Source organism: Fringilla coelebs, assembly GCF_963513975.1.
Source record: "Fringilla coelebs genome assembly, chromosome: 12".
NCBI classification, from domain to species: Eukaryota; Metazoa; Chordata; class Aves; order Passeriformes; family Fringillidae; genus Fringilla; species Fringilla coelebs.
Window position 1 is genome coordinate 5,274,044 of NC_140038.1, and position 15,895 is coordinate 5,289,938.

General features: G+C 45.9%; 1 protein-coding gene across 1 annotated transcript in view; it reads right to left on the minus strand.

Annotated features, from left to right (window-relative positions):
• Positions 1–15,895, minus strand: part of CSNK1G1 (casein kinase 1 gamma 1) — a 91,157-nt gene that overhangs the window by 26,693 nt on the left and 48,569 nt on the right. The window contains exon 5 of the mRNA XM_084213642.1: positions 14,792–14,861. Within this exon, the coding sequence (XP_084069768.1) occupies positions 14,792–14,861 (70 nt within the window). The remainder of the gene's footprint in view (positions 1–14,791; positions 14,862–15,895) is intronic.

The following is a 15,895-nucleotide window of genomic DNA, read 5'->3' on the forward strand; positions in this document are numbered from 1 at the left end:
GCTCCTGCTTTTTTGGCAGTCACAGCCATTAAATCCTCTAGGAACACAGGATGGTTTGATGCAGAAGCAATTCAGAAAGCCAAACAATGATGGGATATGATCCAGGTAGCTCCAAGATGCTTTCAAATATCCCCAAATCAACACAAATGGAAATTTAATGTCACCAGCCTAGTGCTGAAGGCTGGAATAATTGCAACAGCTCTTGAAGTGACTCACGGTGAGCCACTGGGTTTTCAGTAAAGTCTGATGAGGACTTACCTACAAAGTCACCTCTAACACCAAGAGAAGCATCTCTGTTTTTTAGAGAATAATAGAATAATAATAGAGAAGAAGAGAGTAACAGAATATTTTATGCAAATTTTAAACCTGAGCCCATTACAGATTCTAGATAGAGACAATGAGTACCTCTACCACAATTTCTACAAGTCTCAAATCGTGGAAGGAATTAGGGTTAGGACTCTGCTAACTAAGGTATGCAGGAGAATAAAATTGCAGAAAGGCTCTTAAAGAAGGTGAAGGATCCTGTTTGCAGATCAGGGGAAGATGAGAACATTTAATTTACAGCCTCACTTGGTAAGGGGCAAGCATTGCAATTAAAATGAATTTCCTACTGGGCATAAGACTGCAGCAAGACCCAAAAGGTGGGGATTTCATGTAGGGAGGGAAACAACACCACTCAGTGCACTCTGGGATCCCAATTCCTTCAGCTTTACCTACTCAGAGCTTACAGCCCAACTTGGACTACCCTCTTTGTCTTAAACCCTCAGGAAAGCTTTGCTTTCTGTGAGAGCTCTGGCAAAGGGAGGCCTGAGTGAAGAACATAAAAAAAGCATCCTAAATGTCAGAATCCAGGAGACATCATTGGCTTCAGGCGTATTTTTAGGGTTCGATTTTTCCCTGAGGGTTTTCTTTGACTGCCAGCTCTGCAGTCAAGGAGTTCCCTCTTGCCTTTGCCAGGATAAAGCTGCTGTAACATCTCTGAATTCCAGAGCCAGGCTGCACTGCTGTGTCCTGGATCCAAGGAGCATCACTGATGAGCCCAGCCCACACCAAGGATCCTTAGCTCCACACTAGTAAAGGAAATAAAATTGGGAGGGACTCAGCAAACACATCCTCAGCTGACTCAACTCAACATTCACCATCTTTTTGGAAATAGGAAAAACTCAAAAAATGAACTTGATGTACACATTAAAGGGTGTGCTGGCAGATAAAACTGGACGAAACTTGAGACACAGGCAGCTCCAGAGCCATTCTGAACAGTAAAAAGGGTCAGCCTAAGAAAATCTGCATAAAATTTGATTTTTGTCACAGCCCATCTGCATAATTTATGACGTAGCCTGGCTCTATTTCAGCAAAAAGCATTGTGTCCTGGTGCTGAGTCCATTGTCACAGTGAACCACAGGAACTCCTTAAATATCACCAGCAGATCTGTAAATACTTAAGAAGGATGTTGCCAACTAAAGAGATTGATGGAGGAAAAAGGACTTTTTTTTGCCTGGGCAGTTGGAGTTGAGGTTTTTAATGGAAAGTAATCACACTGGGAGAGGACTGGAAAGGTCACACAAAGCCATGGTGTCATGCTGCAGGTGAGCAGCTCTGAATTCAGAGACTGAGGGATGAAAAGCCACCAGCAGAGCAGAGTCTCATACTGAGGATTCAAAGGTACAACTCAACACTTGAAGAACAAACCAGGATCTGTTTAATGCAATTAATGCATGAAATCACATCAGAACTAGGAATTTCTCCACGGTATCAAACAAGAGCAATGCACTAAAGGAAGAGAATACAGGCATGATCTGTGCAGGTTCTCCTTTGGAGGAAAACCAGTTTATTACAGCAGAGACTGCTGCAAGCAGAAATCATCTCAATTTGCTTAACGGCTTTGGTCTCGCCGCTGAGTGATTTGGCTCAGCCTCATGGAAAAGGGCCCACTCCACCCTCACTCTCACAGGAAGTTTATCACCCCAATAAACACAGACTGATTGCTGCACCGGAATCCACAGGCAAATTCTGCTATTTCAGCAGAGTGATGTCTTGGAAGAAATTCAAGCTGAGCACAGCGAAAACCTAGCAAAGCATTTTGTAGATTAAAGCATCACTGCTGGAATGAGAGCAAATGCAGACATCAAAGCCAAAAAACTCAAGACTTTGACTCCCCCACACTCCCGAGACTGGCCTTGGCTTTCTGGGGATGCTAAACTCTCACTGCTCCTGGGCTGCCACCAAAAGGGACTTTCCCATCCTCCCTCATGCTCTGAGGTTGAGCAATTCGTTGGATCAACCCAAAAAGCACTTGGCTTGAGCTTGAACACAAGAATGGGAACAATAACAAAGAGCAGGATCGCTGCTCTTCCAGACAGCTTCATCTGAGCCAGATTAACACCTGGAGCAACACCTTTCAGGAACTTCCACCACAAGATCAAGTGCCCTGGATGATTTGAGTAATGTTAGCCTGCTGCCATATCTTTTACAGCATGACTAATGGCCACAAAACTCCTCAGACATCCAACATACTCCCAAAAACCACACTGGTTCAGGCACACAGACATTCCAAAGCCATTTCCAGGACTGGTTATGAAATGGAGATGGGCAGAGATGCCAATCTAAGGTTATGCCCGAGGGAAATCAGAGTTTGGAGCACCTGCCCTGCACGGAGGGCACAGGAAATAGAACCCACCTGCTCCAGAAGAGCCTGAGGCTCTGTGTGAGCATCACGAGAGGCTATGAATAAACTTCATCAACAGCAAGTAAAATACACCCAAGGAGGAACGAGGGAGCAAGTGCAGGAAGCTGCACGTGGCATCTACATCAATGGAAGGACAAGTGCCACGTCCCCACACAGCAAAATCACCAGGAAACATCCAGAGCTTGTGATCAATACCAGCAGCTTCTGAACCACCCATAGGTTTTGCTCCCATGGGGAATTGTTTTCCACTGCCCATGGATGAGGTGTAGCCAAATAGAGAAGCTGATGTCTTCAATTTCAAGAATTAAAGAAGAATTCAGACCCTCTCCTGATGCAGGTTTTGACACTGAGCTCTATTGCAGAGGGGAGACACTCCTGAAGAGCCCCAAATTCCACACCCAGAGCGGGGAGGAATCCAAGGCCAGCAAAAAGCTGATGCTTGATGCAAACCCACGCTCTGTGTGGGCAGCAAGAACTCTTTCTCACTGAAAGAGATGCAGACACACACCAGAAGCATCAGTGCACAGAAAGTTCTGTGTGGTTTTAAAGAGGCTCTGATGAATGGGCCGTAGATTGTCACAAAATTCTCATTCAGAGCAGAAAGTTTATTTTTACAAATCACAGAACACAAAATTACACGATGAACACCATAAATAGCAACTGTGAGAGGGCTGAATATCTATAGCTAAAATTAAACATGTTCCAAACAAATTAAACAAATTGCTTTAGAGTAGTCAACCCATTTAAGCTGATTACACTAATGAGGATCTACCCTTCTCTTAATTTTCAAATCAGAATAAAATCCTGGCTGAAAGAGAAGATTTGTGATCAACATTGACTGGGCCATGATCTCAGCTTTTAATGTCTTCAAACATGTCCCATGTAAATCTACCTGAGCACGTTAGTTATTTCTGTGAGCTGCAAGTAAAGAGACTCATCCTGCCCTTCAGATTTTGGAATAGTCTGCTTGAAAAATAGAAAGATGGGACAAAAGTTGAGATTGGGCTTTTTACTGGGAATAACTTGGTCCTAAGGGTCTTTTATATATTTGATTGGATGCCTTTCAGAGATATCTTCCTTCAAAAGCTTTATAACACAGTCCTCCACCTTCAATCTTCCCTGGAGGAGCTTAGGGAAGGACAGAGATTTTGGGTGATTGAGTGTTTTCTCTTGTTTGAGAAACAGCAGTTGAGATGTGAAGGAAAACAAGCAGAAAATGCAATTTGTGACTCCAGCACCAGCTCACCTTCAGGTGGAAAAAGAGGTGGTGGAAAAGGTCTGCCACAATCTCACCAGCCACTCCTAGGCTTCACAAACCTTGAACTGGCATAAGATTAGGGGAAGAACATAAAAATAGGGATCTGATCCAACAGCCACACCCAGAGGAACATCCACATGGAGAAGAGGGGTTGGAGGAGCTGGAGGACAGCCAGCACTGTGTCAGCTCCACTGGTGATCCCCAGAGAACACCACCATGCTGTGAGTGCTCCCAGCCTGTAACGCTCCTGAACAGTTTCCTTGCTCTCCTGAGCTCTGATACTGTGGTTTGAGAGCCCAAAATGTACTTTTAGTTCTTTCTCACTCACCTGAACAAGGTGAAGAGCAGCCAGACCTGTCCCTCACACATCTCCAGTCCCCAAAAATCCTCCTGCTGTTTGCCCCAGCTGCTGCCAGACATTCAGCTCTGCTGCCAGCTTCTCACAGCGTCTCTTCCCTGCTTTGTCTGGGCAATAAATCACTTCTCCTAGCAATGCTGAATGCTCCTGCTCCACTGCCTAGCAGGAATTTCTGCAGCAGGACCTTCTGCTTTATGGGATGAGGAGGAGGAGAGGCAGAGCAAGGCCCTACTGCTGGCCTTGGACGTGGAAAAGGCACAGCTCAAACACACTCTGAACTCCAGAGGAAAGAACTCAAAGGAGAACATCAGAAGCTGCCAGGGACCTCAAAGCTGCCATGGCAGTAGATCTGTTGCCATTTTCCAGTAGGACCAGGTTGCTCCAAGACCCATCCAGCCTGGCCTGGAACACTTCCAGGGATGGGAAAGTCACAGGAAGGTATTGGATCAACACCTTCTCCCTGATGATGGCAGAGAGAGCTGAGCTTTTCATGGGAAGAGACAACACCCAGCACAGGGTAATGTGTGTATGAGCTGAGAGGAGACAGAGCTACTGTCATCTCCAGGGAGTTCCATGTGGACTCCAAGACTCCAGCCTCGCTCCAGCTTACCTCAGATGATGCAGGATGTATTAAACCCCTTCTGTGCTGTGTTTAATTTTGGCAGTGTTTGAATCTACAAAAAGAAAAGGTAAGGGAAAAGGAATAGGAGAAAAACAGACTGGGGAAGGACAGAAGGAAGAACATATTTGTTCTTGATGCTGGTAAAAATCCAAACAATTTGATTTTTACTTCAACTGCAGAAAAACAAATCTCAGGATCGCTGTGTTATTAGAACAGGGTGGTATTTAATCTTCCCTGAGTGGTACAAGCTGGTTTCTTGACATCATGGCTTCCCTCAATTAGACAACTCTTCACATCCACAAAGCAAGAAGCACTTGAAGAGGGGGTACCAAGGAGACATTCATATTTGTATTCATAAAGATAAAAAAAGGTTGGGAGGAGAATCAACCCTATCTGGAAGGGTCAAATGCAGGAAAACTTTCAAAATCTGGGAAATTTACCCAGAAACACCCATTCACAGGCAGTTTCTTAGCTCTAACAACTAAATTAGTCAAGTGAAATTGTTTCTCTTCTTGACAAACAAAGCACAGCACAATAAATTGCATTTTTCTCAAGTTTCAAAAGACTGAATTCACATTTCTAGGGCTTGGGGGAAATGACTGCATTCAAATCTCAATGTTACTGGTGGATTTTTTATCCAACACAACGTCTTGCTCCATTGATGATAGCAGCTGGCACATAGAACAACACCTTAAAAGAAGGATAAAGCCAGTAAATAATTTGAGAAGAGTTATTTTAAACCACCCCAAAAAGTTCTAGTTTAAGTTCTATCCTTATTACCTTTTCCCACACACCTGCAATACAAGCACAAGGATGAAAGAAAACCACTGGAACTGCCCAGGGCAGTGGTGGAGCCACTCAATAACATTCCTGGAGGGATTTAAGAGCCACGTGGATGTGGCACTTGGGAACATGATGGCCTTGGAAGCACTGGGGTATGGTTGGACTTGATGGTTTGAGAAGGATTCTTTTCCAACCTAAACAATTCTGGGACTCTGCTCCACTGCAGGTCACATACCTGTGTGAGCTCTGCCAGAGCACATCTGGGTGGCCAACTGGGCTCTGCTGCAAACAAAAAACCAACCAAAAAGAAAGAAAGAAACCAACAAAGGAACAAATTCCCTCCCTCCCCACCAAAAAAAAAAAAAAATTCCCCAAAATCCAACCTAAACCTCCCTAACACAGCTCCAACTATTCCCTCAGGTGGTGCTCCTGGTGACAGGGAGCAGAGGTCAGAACTGCCCCTTAGCAACACATCATGCACATGAAGTGATGTGTGTTAATGACATTACAGGTATAATCTCAAGAAAAATCAACAACAAGAGTTCTTGGTTGCTCAGCAGCACTCAAATTTAACTCCAGAAGCAGTGCCAGGGAAGAAGCTACTTCTGGGCAGATGAAAAATGCCACGAAAGCAGCAAAACCAAATTACTTGTGCTGAATTGCTCCTCTGGTGGCCAGAGAACCATTTTGGTTTGAACACACAAAGTCCCAGGTGGCTCCTGCTCTTCTTCAGCTCATCTCCATAGGAGACTGCTGGTTGGAGGCAGAGCTTTTCCCTGCTTCCTCCCCAGCTTCCCCTGTGACAATGCAGCCACAGCACTGAGCAGTGGCCACAGACAGTGTCACCAGGACAGCACAGTGACCTAAGGCCAAACTGGCACATAACAGGCAGGATTTGTCCTGGATCCAGCAGCATTTTCACCTGGGATGGCAGATCAGGGGTCAGCTCCAGCTGGATAAAGCTGACAGTGGTACTGGACACGTGCCTTTGGCTGCTCAGGAGGAAGATGATGCTCAGCCCTGCTCAGGCAGCTGAAGGCCAGATTCCCACCAGGCTGTGGTGGGACAATCTGGGGCCATTTCTGGCAGCACATCCCCATGTGTCACCCCAGAGCTGTGCTGGGACCTTCCTGCAAAGCTGTGGGTCCAACTCAGGCCCCCAGAACTCGCACTGGTCCCACTGGGGGGGTGGATTTCTGCAGGTTTGCCCCTGCAGCAGCATCAAAGTGATGGGTAAGAATCAAATGCATGTAAACTCTCCTAACAGACCAAGAGATTGGCATCCATCAGTCCCCAGGATTGGAGGGAAAAAGGGATTTTTCACATGAGTAGGAAAGTGTTACCCACATAGTCCTTCCAGCCTGAGGGAAAACCTCCCACTCCCTCTAATGGCAGGAGAACCTGCTGCCAAACAGAAGTTCAGAGGCACTAAATCAGATCCTACCTCCAGATACCATCTCTGCTTCACCTTAAGAGAGTCAAGTAAGAGCGGGTAGGAACTTTCAGACAGATAAATCACTACAAAACTTCAGAACTCCAGCCTGACCCATCACACTCAGGCAGAGCCTGTGGCTTATCTTTTAGCAATGAGAGGAGGTTTTTCAATAGCAGGCAGGGCACAGCTCCAAAACACAAATTCCAAACCCACTGGAGAGCCTGTCTGGGAGGTGGGCAGCCCTCCATAACAGGACTGCCCTGGCACAGCTCAGTGTTTCACCTTAGAAATCTCCAGTGTGTGTAGCACGCCTCTGCTGCACTGGAAGGGATCCCACTAAATCCAGCACCCACCTTCCAAAGGGGAAAGAGCTTGGGATCAAGGCAGTGCTCAACACCTGACACAGCAGCCCCCCTCTAAACTAATTTTATAGGTTTAAACCTCAATTAGTTCCTAAGTGCAGCATCCCCATAGCTTGAAGAATGTTCATAGAAGGGACAGGAAAGGGGGACAAGCAGAACTGCCAACCAGCTCCTAATCCTTATGAATTATCCTGGCCCTCATTGCCAAACTGGGTCTTTCATTCCATGGAAACATAAATTCCAATGTTTATCTTCAAACATCACGGGTCATGTGGACTCCTCATCCCTGGAAGTTTTCAAATCCAGGTTGGACAGGGCTTGGAGCAGCCTGGGCTAGTGGAAGGTGTCCCTGCCCACGGCAGGGGATGGAGTGAAACAAGCATCAAGGTCCCTCCCAGCCCAAACCAGTCTGTGGTTCTGTGGTCTTCACCTCCCCACCCTGATGGCTGAGGAATTCCACTTCCAAGCACAGCCTGGGCTGGCAGCCAGCAAGGCACAGTTCAGCTCAGGGTCTGCTAGAAGCTACCAGAAGCAGCACAGAGACCTTCATGATGAAATGTCTGTCCCTGTCCCCGAGTCCTGCTGGATCCTGAGGGCAAAGCACATCCCACAACCCACGAGCTGCTCTCAGTGGGCATTGCTGACCATGAGGAGAACCCAGTGAGGCATCTGGCATGACCTGGATGAGTCCAGCTTTATGGCCATGTCGGGATTCAAGGAAAAGTGTCTCCAGGAAAGGCATTTTCCAGCTTCCCAGCATCCTGCTACTCCCCTTCAGTTGCTGGTGTTTGATTTGGAGTTGAGTTGCTGGTGTTAGATTTGTGATTACTGCCACAAATACCGGAAGAGTAGAAGATGCACGAGGACTTTTCGGAACATGAAAAGGAAACTGCCCTAATCTCATATTCAAATATTAATGGCGTTGCTTTAAAAGCATCTGATAACTTCCAATTGACAAAACCTAAATTTAGCCCAAGGAAGTCAAAACTTCTGATGCTGAGATGCTGAAATGTGCACATTCAGGAAGCCCTTCCTAACAAGGGAATGGCCACATGAAAGAAAAGCCATGTATTTTTAAACAGTGAAACACAATTCTCTGGAGATCAACAGCAAGCCAGCCCTGAAAGCAGCAGGGTCTAACTGAGCACTTTACAGTAATCCACTACATTTCATTCTGCAATTCAAAAGCTTGGAAGGCCAGGATCCCTCAGGTTCGAGCTCCTTGGACTACTCTGACTTTACAATGAAGCTGCTGATCACCATTCCTTAAAATGCAGCTCAGCATTAGGGCCTCCAATTTTTGCCTAAAAACAACATCTTCAGTAGAATGAAACTGTATCTCCACTGCTGAATATCTATCTCCCACCTCTGGCCAAGGGCACACTTCTGTGCAGGATTTGAGAATGGAGATGTTTTTCCTCGCTGGTAGAAAATGAACCCAACATCTTAAAACCTTCAGGTCTACTGCAGGCATCTGAGGTAGGGAATGAGTGACATGTGTCCCAAAGCTGTTTCCTTGTAAAGAGATGTCAGTTTTGTATCACCTTGCACAGATGAGTCACTTATTAAATACTTACAGTCACTGAACACTGGCAATATAAAATATTTCCAGTATTTCAAAGGAGGAGGCTGCAGTGCACATCCAGAGAGTTGTAGTGTGACAGGTATGACCAAACCCATACCATAAGGAGGACATAAAATACCTGAGCTGACAGCCACGTGTTGCTGCACACAAGTCCAAACTGACTTTGGGGTGCAAAGGGCAATCCTTGGAAGTGTCCAGGTTGGACAGAGTTCTGAGCAAGCTGGTCTAGTGGAAGGTGTGCCCATATGGCCACAAGATGAGCTTTAAGCTCCCTTCCAATCCAAACCACTCTATGATTTTAAGATCATCCACAACCAGCAGCTCCATCTCCCCCAAACCAGCCCCTGCTGAGGAGTGATCTGGCTCAGCTCCTGGACACGGCAATGTTTCCATCCAGGTGGCAAATATCAGTGGGAATTCTGAAGATTACAGTGACTGTAGCCACTGTTAATGGGTATGTTCACACTTCTTAATTAAACAGGGTGGGGACCACTCGCACTAACCCTCCCTCACATGGCCTGGAGTTACTCCTGCTCCCTCGGGAAAGAGAGTTGTGCACAACGACCTCCCCATAAAATTGTGGTGTTGGCAGCTCCGCCACGGAGACTTGTTTACATCCATCCCATAACGAGCTTTACCAAAATGACCCATAATTGCCATGTGAATGACAGCATTGTGCAACTGGCACGGAAAGAATTTCTTCATAAAGCTCACCGATACATACAAAGTGTGTGTGGCTAAAGCAAGAGCAACACAGGAAAAGGTTGCTCACCACGAGCAATCCCAACAGGAGAACTCCATAGGCAGCATGGATAGCAGACAGCTCAGCCACACTGAGGAATATATATGCAAATATTGACTAGACTATGCAAAGGATTGGTTATTTATAACACCTTCATTTCCCTCAGTCCTACCTCCTGACAAGTAAACAGACTGCTTCGCTCTGGCGAGTTGTGCAACACAGAGAGATCCCAAAGTAAATACACAGACTCCATACTTCATTAGAGGTGAACTTGTTTACGGAGCAGGAATTAAAACAAAACCACAGAATCCGTCAATATTCTATATGCACTGACACAGCCCTCCCTGACTCAGAACGTTCTGCTCCTACACTGTGACTCATCCCCTGCGTGGGCTGGGGACTGCAGAGATCTCGCTTTCCTGGGATTCTCCAGCCTATCAGACTCCTCTCCTGCTCCCCACCACGCCACTCTGGAGGTTTGTGACGTCCCACATCCACATCCCAGTGCCACCTGCCCGTGCTGGGAATGACCGCTGGCTCCGGAGCCGCGGCACAGAACGCAGCGCGCGGCTGCCACGTGTGAGAATCAATCCCATGTGCCAAGGTGGGACCGTGAGGGGTGGGGGAAGGTGTGACTCATCTGCCAGCTGATGTAAAAATAAACTACTACTGAATCAAAAATGCATGACTTCTGTACACGATGTGCACAGGCAGAGACTGTCACTATGTGGAAGCTCGAGCATCGGCTCCGTGCAGCCAGAAGAAAGCTGCAAGCACGCAGGGCTCCATTTCACCTTCCAAAGGTGATGCTGTCAGGGAAGGCATTCCATATGGCCTCGACAGGGAGAGATGCCAGAGGTGCTTTGAAATGTGGTAACAAATCCCAGAATAGTTTGGGTTGGAAGGGACCTTAAAGTCCATCTCATTTTACCCCCTCATGGGCAGGGACACCTTCCACTAGCCCAGGGTGCTCCAAGCCACATCCAACCTGGCCTTGCACTTCCAGGGATGGGGCAACCTGTGCCAGGGCCTGCCCACCCTCACTGCCAAGAATTCCTTCCCCAATATCCCATCTATCCCTGCCCTCTGGCAATGGGAAACCATCTCCCTGTGTCCTGTCCCTCCATCCCTTGTCCCCAGTCCCTCTCCAGCTCTCCTGGAGCCCCTTCAGGCCCTGGCAGGGGCTCTGAGCCCTCCCTGGAGCCTTCTCTTGTCCAGGTGTGCACCCCCAGCTCTCCCAGCCTGGCGCCAGCCCCTGAAACATTTCTGTGCTCTCCTCTGGACTTGTTCCAGCAGCTCCTGAAAAGAAGATTAGATTCTTCTAATCTGGAATCAGCCTCAAAACAAAAAGACCATTCCTGTTATCCACAGGCAAACAGAGCCCACAGGACACAGCCAGTGGAATCACTGAGACCCTGGTGTACCACCAGCAGGACTGGTGCAGGACTCCTGCAAGCCATGGGAAAAGCAGTTGCTTTTACACATCCCACACCAAGCAAAGCCAAAGCTTTGTCCTTTTGCAATTGCCCAAGAAGTTGAATTATTCCAGGATCTTGGTCTGTTTGACCATGGACAAATAACTCAGTTTATTTCACAAACTCCAAAGTAGAGGGGACAAATGACATGCTCAAATGATTTATCCAGTACCAAAAACGTGTTGGAGACTTGAATGATCCTGACTCCAGTCAGGATGCTGGAGCAATGTGGCTTTTAGGACAAAACCCAGTCATTAAACAGTTCAGTACAACACTGGCATTAGAGGGACTGATGAGAGCAACACAACTAGATTGCACAGAGATGATTAAAACTCCTTCAATTACCTTGGTGAGCAAATGGATCCTATCCCAGACTACCCAAAACCTAAATGAATTACATTTCCTAAAGGAAAAATGTGCTTTCCTGAGACACCCTATGGACTGACCATCAGGTCTCTGACTCCATGCCCAAGCTTTGCTGTTTTGTTTTGCTGCTCACATGAGGCTAAAGCACTCAGACACTATTTTAGGTTGTTAGATATTTAATTCCACAGTGAGAAAGAAGCAGCTAGCAGATGGTCACTGTGCAGCAGGGCCTTCCTCGACTTTTGCAGAGGGAAATGTTTGAGGAAGAATCACAAAAATCCATTTCTATGGGCAAACATTCCTCCAGTTACAGGAAGGGAATTACAGGGGAGCTGTTGGTTTCCCTAAAACATCAGAGACAGCATCAAATATCTGAAGCAGCACATCAGAGACATCTGTTAGTTGGTTACTCAGGACTTTCTCTGAATCCACTGGATCCATCCACCAGTATTGAGCTGTTCTGAGAAGCACCAAGAGGAGCCACATTCCTACAGTTTAGATCCCTTAGACAAACTTCTCCCTGCTCCATCACTTAATCTAGTGTGAAGCATCTTAAGATGTCTGAGACACATGAAATCCAGTCTGCTCCTTTGCTAATCCAAGCTGACTAGGGATCCTCATCCAAGCCACGTGGCAGGCAGAGGAACTGGAGCTGCTGGGAGGGAACAGATGCAACTTCAGTGCTCTGTCAGAAAGTCTTGGAACATGGAAGCTGATGGAGCACGTGGCACAGGGAGCCAGAGAGGCACTGCTAAGGAAGAGGCAGTTATCCCATCCTCTGTTCATGTGGAAAAATCTCACATGGAAGCTCACCTCAGGATTTAGCTTCTGAATTGCTGGGCTATTTGCTACTCTGGGTTATTTGCTCCTCTGTCCAACTACACCAAGGGAAATGCAAAGCTTGACTGAATAGCTTAGAAAAAGGGGGAAAAAAGACTATTTTCACTAGTTTTTGATGATGTCAAGTGCAGGAGGTTATTAATACCCACATACATCCTTCAGGTACAGTAGCTACTGTAGGTCAGTCCCTTCCAGCCTAAGTTTTCCTCTGACTACTACCCAAGACACATTTAACCCATTTAAAAATGTTTATTCTGAACTTCCAAGAAGGAAATCACCATTAAAACTTTTCTTATTAGGAACAAAACCCCCATTTTTCTCCCAAAGCTGCAGGTGATGACAATTCTGACATCTCAGAGCTCACTGGGACCATCTGGCTGCACAGGCAGTTGAGCTGCCACCGAGGGGACGAGGTGGCTCCCGTGGTGCCACAACCAGGCTCCCTCTGCTCTCCCTCCTTCAGCTGACAGTGGGAGCTGCAGCCAGACACGTCATTTGGCAGGATTAATTGGCTAATTTATTGAGCAGAATGTCACATGCAAAGCTACTGTTGCTCTCTCTGAGTCATGCACACCATGTGTTCGGACACTTCTCGTCTTGGTTTGGCAGGTGCAGGACAATTCCAAGTAACCAGACATCCCTACTGGAAGTTCAAGCCTGGCTGTTTGAGCAGTTCCAGAGCAAGGACCATTACTAGCAACATCACTGAGAACAAACCCCTCTATTACCCCAGTGTTGGCACTTATTTATCTGTTTTTCCAGCCAGACTCTCTTCCCAAGTCAAGTCTCCCTGCTCCTGGCAGCTTGACTCCACCAAAATCTGTTTTGCTGGGATTCCAGGTTTCATGGTGAGACCAGAATTGTAGTTCACATCCTCCACTCAGGAGGCTTCTCAACAGTCCCTTGGCAAATGCTCCAAGAGTGCAGATTCAAGACTACAAAGGAATTGCTCCCTGTGAGGGTGGTGAGGCCCTGGCACAGGGTGCCCGGAGCAGCTGTGGCTGCCCCATCCCTGGAAGGATTCAAGGCCAGGTTGGACAGGGCTTGGAGCACCCTGGGATAGTGGAAGGTGTCCCTGCCCATGGCAGGGGGTGGAATGAGATGAGCTTTAAGGTCCCTTCCAACCCAAACCATTCCATGAATGCTCTGAGTGGGTAAGTATTACAGGATGGAAATCTTAAATCCTTTAGGAACAGAGGAAAACCTAAAAATACTTAATCTGACCAAAATAAAGCCACTCCTTCAACTTTGATCATTTTATAATTCTGTAATAACATCTTTAAAGTGTGGAAGGAAGCCAAGTGGTGTAGAAAAAGCAGACTGGGATTCATTCATGTGTCACAAGACATGTGGGCTGGGGTATCCCAGAAATCACAAGCACCAACAGAACTCCAGCAGGAAGTTCAGTTTAGTATTTTGATATTATTACCAAAGCATTTCTGGATGTCCATCAGACATCCTCTGCAAATGGAAGCTGGGTCCATTCAGGGAAAACAGGAAAAAATAAAATCAGAAGTATAAAAACACTAGAGTAATGTAAGAAACTTGTCAAGACCCAAAGTCAATACATGATCAAGGCACAGAAGGAGCAGAGAAGGTTGTTGTTGCTCCACAGAGACTTCCTTGAGCAGTGGAACACCCTGCACAAGGCTGTGGAAATCCTTGGCATGGGAAACAGCACATGCTAAAAGGCTCTTCAGGCTTAAAAAACAACCACAAATTCAGGGAAGAAAAATCCAAATACTATTAGACACAATTCAAGCTCTGTATCGGGGAAATCAGAGACTACCAGAAAAAAAAAGTATAAAAAATTCCACCTTTGGATGATCCTGTTCTGTTTTTCTCCTGTTTGCTGTAGACCATAATTGCAGAGAGGAGCCATGGGGCTTGTGGACATTCTTATGGTTTAACAAGTAAAAATGAAAACAATTTCCTAGGTTTAAACTTTTGATCACCTACTTAAGGGGTGTTGTTCTATACACAAATAACTTTCCATCCATTGACATTTCCTATGTTTTACAAACACACTTACAGGAGTATTTCCATATCAGCAAATCCTCACAAACTCAACATTTTAGGTGCACACAATTACCCAATGATCCCATTCTCACCAAATTGCTTCCAAAACTTGTGTGAGGCTAAAAAGAATTGGCCCAGATTCCCAAGTTCAAGTCAGAGTTACACAACAAATACTATGGTGGTGTTTATTTAATAAAGAAATCCCTTTATTAAGGAAAATTTAATAAAACTTTTGATAAGCTTAAGGTAGGTTTACTCACCTGCACTTCCAAGTTGTTTATAAAATCTGTATTCTAAATGAAGCTGTGGTGCTCGGGATTTAATTGGTTCCTAGAACAGGAATAAATAAATTGGTTAAAATCAGTTTGACTAAAAGAAGTTCTGTCCTATACTTGAAGATTTGTGCATAATTAAAACACCCCAAATTGAAATTCTAACAACAGACTTCACCATTAAATGTCATTTAAATAAGAAAAGAACAAAAGGCAGTAAGATTTGCTCTCTGGAGGAGAAATAACATCCTCATTTAAATACAAAGCTCATTCACTGCAGTGAAATTCAAGGATCATTCCATAGAGCTCCTGGTCCTTGAAGAACAACCCTGGGCATTGGCAGAGGGAAGTCAAGGCTGCAAAAGCTCAAGCCCCAGCTCACTCTGTGGGCACTGTGACTGCCCACAGTGCTTCTGCTGGTCTCCAGCCTGTATTTCTGAAAAATGTTGAGTCATACAAGTGTGTTTTAGATCAGACCACAGTTGCTCACAGCAAGCACCACAGTGCAGCCAGGCAGTTGGGAAAAATGAAGAAATCTCCCCCTCCTTGTGGCAGCTGTCAGTCAAACATCTTGAAACACTCCATAATATTCTATTTTTATCCACAAAATACAAAAAAAATAAAAGTGTGAGTCTGCAATGCACCCAAACCATCCCATTCATTAACTGTTACTCATCTGTGTTTTACATACAACACTTAATGCCTACAATCCATCAAGGCATTAACGTGCAAGATTACAGAGGTTCTAAAAATATAAAGTTAATATGGAGAGGATTAAGAGACTGGAGTAATTACATTTGCAATAAAACTGTGCACTTGGGATAGGCATGGATGTGGGTTTACCAACAGCCCAGGCAGCCTGGAGATAGGAGTTAATACTGGCCTCAATTTTTGTTGACCTTTAGTCTGCACTGTAGGACTGATGTCTGCTCTGGGTGTGAACTCCACAGTCAAGGCTTCTTTCTAAGTGTGGAGAAGAAATTCTGTACAGGAATTCAGGCAATTTGCCTTGGAGCCAAGCTGTTCCTCATCAGCTCAAGTCATCCCATGCATTTCCCAGCAAGGAGAACAAATGCTCCTGGTTACTTCTCA